The sequence below is a fragment of the Phalacrocorax aristotelis genome, chromosome 14 (genome assembly GCF_949628215.1).
Source record: "Phalacrocorax aristotelis chromosome 14, bGulAri2.1, whole genome shotgun sequence".
NCBI classification, from domain to species: Eukaryota; Metazoa; Chordata; class Aves; order Suliformes; family Phalacrocoracidae; genus Phalacrocorax; species Phalacrocorax aristotelis.
The window spans coordinates 10,732,848-10,741,169 of NC_134289.1; the positions used below are offsets into that span (position 1 = coordinate 10,732,848).

At 40.2% G+C, this 8,322-nt stretch overlaps 1 protein-coding gene across 5 annotated transcripts in view; it reads left to right on the forward strand.

The window, feature by feature from the left end:
- SHLD2 (shieldin complex subunit 2) overlaps nucleotides 1-5,568 on the forward strand; it is a 43,271-nt gene extending 37,703 nt beyond the window's left edge. For all 5 annotated transcript variants that reach the window (XM_075109337.1, XM_075109334.1, XM_075109336.1 and 2 more), the window contains 2 exons: nucleotides 3,276-3,391; nucleotides 4,046-5,568. In XM_075109337.1, coding sequence (XP_074965438.1) covers nucleotides 3,276-3,391; nucleotides 4,046-4,218 — 289 coding nt within the window. In that variant the 3' untranslated portion in view covers nucleotides 4,219-5,568. The remainder of the gene's footprint in view (nucleotides 1-3,275; nucleotides 3,392-4,045) is intronic.
- Nucleotides 5,569-8,322: the final 2,754 nt, after the last annotated feature.

Sequence of the window (8,322 nt, forward strand, 5' to 3'; positions counted from 1 at the left end):
CCCAGTACTGTGTCAGTAACCTAAGATGGAGTAGAAGCTTGAGAACCAAAGGAAAACTCCTTGAGTGTCTTGTTTTGCCTAAGTTACAAATTGTGTGAATGAGCAACCATATTTTTAAACTGATTAATCAGTTTTAGCCTTGTAGAAATAATGTTAACAAATATTTACAGTAAACATTGTCACAGGGAGCAGAGATGCTAAGTAATCAGCAGATGGCACTCTGAGACAAGATGCATATGCACATTTACTTGGCAAATAAACTAAACAGTTTCAGTTATTGTAGGAACAACATTATTAACTAATTGTTCAATTCCTAAATTTATCTTGGGCTTTTGAAATGTCAGTATCGTAGCGACTGGAAAGACGTGTAGGTAGAGAAGGTTAATTGATGCAATCATAGGCGTAATAGAATTCCAGAGTAAGTACATCTTCTACCAAAATTCATTCTAAAATTATTCCTAAACTATTTCATAGTGACTTAATGAATCATTGCAGATGCAATAGTTTTTCACTCGGCTTTGATTAAATACTAGAGTTCCATATTTCTAATAGGGTAGAAGAAATAATGAAAACTAAGACAAGGAAAAATATGTTGTATTTCAGAGCTCACCTCCTGGATTTCAGACGTCACAGATAGGGCCTTGTTTCTTATATCTGTTTCTGCCCAAACTTTGTTCCTTAGCATCTTTGCCCTGTAATTTGGTATGATGGTAGCATTTCCTTCAGAGAATTCATTTTTTCAGTCTATACCAATGAGTGTTTGTCACCTAAATCGAACATTTTACCAGTAACAGTAATGATATGGGAGATTCCTAGATACTTATACTCCAACAGGGATTGAATCTCACCCTTCTGTACTAGTGGAAAAGCCTGTTTCACTGGCATGCTTCACCTGCTTTGTATACAGGTACTAAAGACTATTTACTCAGTAGCCTTTAAAGAATATTTTAGTAGATCTATATATGCCTTTAGTGAAATTTAGTTAAATCCTTAAATATGTTTCGAACTGTTTTACAATGATTTAAATTCACCTTATTAAAAGCAGGAGTAGTTAAGGAGTAAAGTTAATCACAAAATTGCATTTTCTACGGCACTAGTGAAAGGAAACTAATTAGGCTCTGCTTCGAAGGTTGTGTTCTCACCATGACAGTTCACTCTTGTTGAAGTAAATAAGATGATCTGAAAGAAGATGTAGATGACCGTGAGAACAGAGCATGAATGGAGAAACAGGTAGTCAGCATATAATAACCAGGAATGAAGCAAAATTAATATTTCCTAATGTATCACTTGTTTTGTGAGTTACATCTATAGACCACGTTGGCCTATGGTTTTGAAAGCTTTAAATTTTGCAGCATCTCTTAGTATATTTCTCTGCAAATGTATTTAGGTTAATTACACTGTTTCCAAAATGTTCCTTTTGTATTTCTGGATGTCATAATAATTTTCATGTACTTCAACATAAATTGACTAAACCTAAATTAATTTCTTCAGAGGTGAAATAGCAATTGCCCACACCTACTTGGGAAGCTGAGCATGTAAGTGTACTGTTAAGCTTTTCCTCATAAAGGGAGCCAGCAGTCTTTAATGACTACAAATAGTCTGGGCCTCGGTTTCTGTCTAAACCAACAGATTTAAAATAATCCCACAGATAATCAGACGTGGAATTCTCTTCTCTTTTGATCACTTAAGATTATGAAATTTAGCAGTAGCTTTTAGATTAACAGATGGCAAGTCAAATGATTTGCCTATTGGGAAAATGGCATGCTTGCAGGCACTTGCCTTCGTGCCTCACAGGCATTCACGTTAGTGCTGTTAGGTATGTTCTGCATCATGCTAACTAAATTGATCTGTTAATAACACTCTCCAATTGTCAGTATACTGAAGTACTGGCTGACTGTCCTACCTGACAGTACAGCTGTGCTAGCCTCTTGAAGTGATTGCCCTTCTTTCATTTCTGCTGTCGCTGCAGTGAGCACATTTTATCCCGTTGGGAGCATCTCCCATTGAAAAATTCTGCACTGAAGATGATTGTGCCTTATTTTGTTACTTTATTTAACATACGCTGTTTTGGTACTGTTCCAATATTGCTATAACCAGGATTTACATTTTTGTGGTATGTCCTGATGTTTACTATTTTAGTTTCTTCTGTGGGATGGTCGGGATAAGAGCATTGCATCCTGCTTTCATCAGGGCAGTGCAGATTTTCTAAAAAGTGTGCGGATGGTGATGGTGCAGATGTTGCAGGTCAAATTGTAAATAGTCTCAGGGCAGTAAAAGAGTATATGTTAGGTAGGAGCTGCATCAGCTGTGTGAATGATCTGGCTTCGTAAAATCACTCAGAAGCTTAAAAACAAGCAGAAAATACCTGTTGAAATATCACTATAGAGGACCACTAAGGTATCATAATCTAAAAACCAATAGCAAGGACTTATTTGTGGGAACAATAAAAAAAAAAATATGGCATCAATAATGACAGGTTGGAAGGAAGACAAACACTTGAAATACAGGGAAATACCTGTACTAAAAATGCATCACTTCCTACCAGTTCCTTGTCATCCAACATCACTTTTGAATGATGTGAAACAACAAAATTTGGCAAGACTAGAGCTTGTGGGACAGCAGTCCTCACCCAGGTGCATTTCAGACTGAATAGGAATATTATTGACCATATCTGAAGTAGAAAATGGTTTCTGGGAAGAGGAGGGATTTTTACTTGATTACTGGTATTCGTCATAGTGCAAGATACTGTCTTGCTGTTATGTAGTGGCTATGAAGGGGTCTGTTAAGACAGATAGTATTAGGTGGTGTTGATACAGGTGATACACCTAAGCTTGTCTCCCTACTTCGCATTTCAAATCTTTATCTACTCCTTGTATATTTTTAGGTACATGTACTTACATATTAACATTTATACTTCAGATATATGAAGTCCAAAGCCATAAATGACATAATACTAATATCATAACAGTGCAGTTCTCATTATCTTCCAGGAGAAGACAACTTCTAAAGCATTGTTTTCTGCAGTTGTCTGATCATAAGGCTTACTTGATAGCTTTAGAAATGGTTTTAACACTGAGTAATAAATTCTGTATATATATCGCAAACTCATTCCAACTCTACAGATTTGACAGAGGAGTGCGTAGACATTTTCTAGTGTTTCTAGTTCTTGGTGTTATGTTGGAGGGTAATATTACATTGTATTACTTCTGGAAATATTGCTTCAATCAAAAAACCATAGCAGCTAACTTTCAAGAGTCTTTTATTTTCTGATCTAGACCTGCTTTGATGACAGTGGAAGATGGAGGATGTGAAATTTATGTTCATGTGGTGTCTGAGTTGATGGAAAAAATCTTCCTTAATATTCCTGCAGACTGGCTGAACAGATCAGTAGGTACGGTTCCATGAATTGCTTGTGATGGAAACAGGTAGCAAAGTTCACAATGAAAGTAATATTTTAAATTATTGACAACTTAGAATTGGAATGAGAGTTTTCTGGAAATCTGATTGCTCCTGTTCTGTGAGACTTACAAAAAAAACAAAAAAAAACCAAAAAAAACCCCAACCAAACAAAAAGACCCCACCAACCTCAGAGAGCACACTTCAGTTGCTCTCCAACAAACTCAGAAGTTCAGAGTCAAGGTAGCAACAAGAGGGAAGGTGGTATGAACGTTTTTTATATGTTACATAGCGAAGTATTCAGTAACTAAGTGGATTCCTTACATGCAAAATAGAATCTCTCAGCAGTTTTTAGAAATAGCTGACATGCTTCCATACGATATAAGTAAGTGGGCAGTGTTTCAGACAGGCTTCCCCTGGTACATCCTGTTTGACTTGGAGGTGTTTTATGTGACTCCCAGGTGTGTTTAATGAGAAACAGTCTTAGCACATTGCTTTTAAATTAAAAGCAAAAGCTAATTTTCTGTTCAGATGTTGAGCTATACTTCCTGTGATTCCTGTAATTTAGTGTAGCTTTCATGGAGGTGGAACTTGAATGTTAGGTGCTATTGGGAAAACAGAGTAAATTGGATTGTTCTGTCTTTCACAGTGCCCTCTTCGGATATAACCTACGGCACAATAGTTGCAGATCTGTGTCATTTGCTGCTAGCAGATACAGAAGCATCCTATTTGTTGGAGATCAGGAGCCATTTTGTGCTAGATGAGAACAGCTACCCTTTGCAAAAGGATTTCCATCTGCTAACCTTTCATCCTGATCTTTGAAGCATTGACCTCTGCAATAGCTGAGTAACAGCCCATCGGAACACACAGATGGCAAACAGAAGAAAAAAGAATTAGCTCAAGGAAGAAAATCTTTTTAAAAATACAAGAAAGGATTTTAGTTTTAACTTATTAAAAAAACTCCAAAAGACTGGTATGGAATATCTGCTAATAGTATATACTGCTGCTGTAGTACTGATAAATTGTCATAAAGTCTATTTTTATACACATATTTTTATCTTAAAGTATCGCTGGGTAGCTTATTAACTTTTCTCCCCAGAAAAGTTCACTAGTATTGAGAGACTGGATTTTTCTCAGATATGGCAGATTAGAGGAAGACAGCCAAAATTCGGTAATACTATTTTAGTTATAAGATTTTTGTTTGTTGTATCATATACATTATCTGTAACTTGATTGTGTCTTTGCTTGCCTTGCTGTTGTGGTTGCTTTCCTTCTAACAGCAGGATTTCTGCCATTTACCCTCACCAATTTTGCTGCCATTGTTTTTTTTCTTGTAAAGCAGAACTGTCTCACTGAATCTAATGTTCTGTATCCAGAAGTTGTTGCACCAATTTAATTAAGAGGTTCTAAACACTTTAAACTGGTACATTCTTTCGTGGACCCTTTAAATAATTTAATTCTTGTAGTATTTATCCAGAATAAGCTGGCAAATAAACTTAATCACCTTAAGCCCATTTACTCAGTTTAACACTGGTCTGCAGAATTTTCTCCCAACTTGATCAGATTTAGGAATGAATTTAATTCTTTTTAAAGTCCTAATGTGTTCTGATAGTGATTGTTATCAGTAAAAGACTTGAGTAAATGACTGCACCTGACTTCATAAAGTAACAATCTCATAACTATTACTCTGTAAAAGTGATTAAACATATAGTTCAGTATTTTTCTCTGATATTTATATCTTTCTCTGATATAAATTGTGCCTCTTACTGAGGCTGGCAGAAGCTGTGTAGGGCATGAATCATTTGCTGTCTGGCTTGATCCGTCCAGATCTTTACCTGCACTCTTCTCATTTAGGAAATCAGTTTCTGCATACACTGTTTGAGCTATCCTCAGGCTTCAAACACAGAACTTTTCTCAAAACTGAATTTGATAAACCAAGTTGTCAGATGTATTATAATGCACGTAATGTGACTGTTGAACAGCTTTCATGTGCTATTTGTTGGAAGTGGCTACTTATAATTGAATAACTGTGTTTCCTGGTGCTAGCTTGGATTCTGTCCTTGTATCTCATGTGAAACCAATTTGGGACTCTTGGGTTTTTAATGGTGTTAGAGCTGTGTGTAAGCCATGTGTTTTCTTGTGTACTAATAAAGGGCACAGTAGTGTTTCTGATCCATCTGGCAGAAAGAATCCTAAGGGTTATTGAACGACTTTGAAGAAATGAATTCTCAGTTGAGGTTTCACAAGGTCACTTATCTTATTTCAGTATTTTACTGCTTGTGTACTGATCGATCTGGTCAGATTCTATTGATCAAACAAGTTTGTGCAACTCTGCTTCTCATAGCAAACTTAGATTTCTAGTTTAAGCCCCAGCCATCTTGTGATAAAATAATCCCCCGGTATTTTTGTCTGTTTCTGACAGTTTTGTCAATGAGCATAGAAATGTTGACCTTAGGCCAGCAAAATCAGTTTCCTGCTATGCCAGGATACCTGAGACTAGAATAAGACAGACAGCACAGTGACACCAAAAACTCTGCTCCATGCTAGCACCACTGGTGTGCAAACCGCAGGACAAAATCCCCAGAAGAAACTAGGTAGCACCTTATACAATGGTAACACTGCACAGTCTCTGTAGAAGAATGACAATTTCCACAATGTTGAGCCTAGGGCAAGGGAGGAGCCAGCCACAGAAGAGACCAGTTGTGGTGTCATCTGATGATCAAGGATGAGAACTTACTTTGGTCCTGTTAAAGTGTGCTAACAATAATACGGAAAATCACAGCTGGTTTGGGCTGGGATAGAGTTAACTTTCTCCACAGTGGCTAGTATGGGGTTGTGTTTTGGGTTTGTGCTGAAATCAGTGTTAATAACACAGATGTCTTCATTCCTGCTGAGCAGGGCTTGCACAGAGCCGAGGCCTTTCCTGCCCCTTACCCCACCAGCAAGGGGCTGGGGGGGCGCAAGGGGTTGGGAGAGGACACAGCTGGGACAGCTGCCTGCCCATGGGAAGGAGTGAGTGAATTTCTCGTTTAGCTTTGCTTGTGTGTGCAGCTTTTGCTTTTCCTGTTCAACTGTCTTTATCTTAACCCATGAGTTTTCTTGCTTTTACTCCTTTGCTTCCCATCCCACCTCGGGGAGTGAGTGAGCAGCTGTGTGGGGCTTAGCTGCCTGTTGGGTTAAACCACAACAGTCCTTTTTGGTGCCCAGCATGGGGCTCAAGGGGTTTGAGATAACAGGTTTGGTTGGAATGTGCTAGATCAAATTAAAGCTGTTGTTGTTTAGCTATTAATTGGCAGGCTTCTGTGTTTGCCATGGGGCTGGCTTGCCCCACTGTATATAGAGACTAGTGCTTATTAGCGGCTGCTTTTTGCTTTCGCTGCTTGCTGCACTGCTGTACCGCTTATCACCTTACTGTGCCGGGCCTGGGAACATTCTGATAACAGCGCTGGGCAGGCGCCTGGGCTGGCAGATGGCCAGGGCATCGCTGTTTCTGTGCTGCTGTGCGTGAGCTCGAGTTGAAGGGACTGTGACCTGGGGACGGGTCCACATGGGAACAGGATACCCCAAAGCGTCTGTGGCTGTGGATAAGCCCATGCCAGAGCAGGTATATCTCGAAGCGTCTGTGGCCGTAGTTACGTCTATGCCACAGCAGGAAAGCCTCTGAGGGAATTGTGGCCCAAGGATAAGTCCACGCTGGAGAAGGCCACCTCGAAGCATCCGTGACACAGCAGGTACCCCTGGAGGGACCACAGCCATGGGCAAGGCCATGTTGGAGCGGGTTCACTTCTGAAGGGACTGTGGCTGTGTGTAAGGCCCTGCTGGAGCAGGTACATCTCTGAAGGCATTGTGGCCCGTGGAGAAGGCCACGCTGGAACAGGTGCACCTCAAAGCGACTGTGGCTGTGGATAAGTCTATGCCAGAGCAGGTAACACCCCTGGAGAAGACTGCCTGATAGATAAGGCTCCATTTTGAGCAGGTACGCCCCTAAGGGACTGCAGTCTGTGGATAAGTCCAAGCCAGAGCAGGGGTAAGGGGAGGAGTTCAATGGTCTGGTCCAGAGGGGCCAGGGGTGGTTCTACCTTTAAGTTGTAACCTGGGATGTGAGTTGCGTGTTATGGGAGTTACTATAGCAGGAACCACCCGGAACAGTGGAGGACAAGCCTTACGAGAAGCATGCAAGCGCAGCAGTGACCCGACCTGAGCTGGCTTTGGTGCCCAGTAACTCATGCAGCGCCCCACCTCTCCTGCCCTGAGCGACCACCAGAACAGATGGAGCCCAAAGTCATGGACTGAATGAACTCAGTGGGCATTTTGTGGACATTTGTGGATGTTTTATGGACGTTTTACAGGCATTGTCCATAGACTAAGGGAATGATAACTGTGTTTTATATCAACGGATGGGGTGGGGGGAGGGTGTGGTTAGTGAGGTTGTATTGGATAGTGTGGGACCTGAGCATGATGTAAATGGTATGGAATAAGGCTTGGAGAACGTGCTGGTTTGGACTGGGATAGAGTTAATTTTCTTCATAGCGGCTAGTATGGGGTTATGTTTTGGATATGTGCTGAAAACAGTGTTGATAACATGGAGATGTTTTGGTTGCTGCTGAGCAGGGCTTACACAGAGGGTGAGCAGCTGTGTGGGTCTTAGTTGCTGGCTGGGGTTAAACCACGACATTTGTAAAAGGAGAATTCAAGAGACTTGCAATAATTGAATCTCACCTCACTGTAAAAGCACTTTTTATCTTTAGTTTCATGTGACCTGGCAAAAACAGGATGACATTGTTCTAACCCATGACCTTGGGGAAAGTCCTAAGCATCTGTTCTGTTTATATCTTATTCTAACTATGCTTTACTCAGTAGTGTCTGGTTCTAGAATGTAAATTTCTTAATGCCAGGGTAAACTACATTGAAGGGAAGATCAATTTC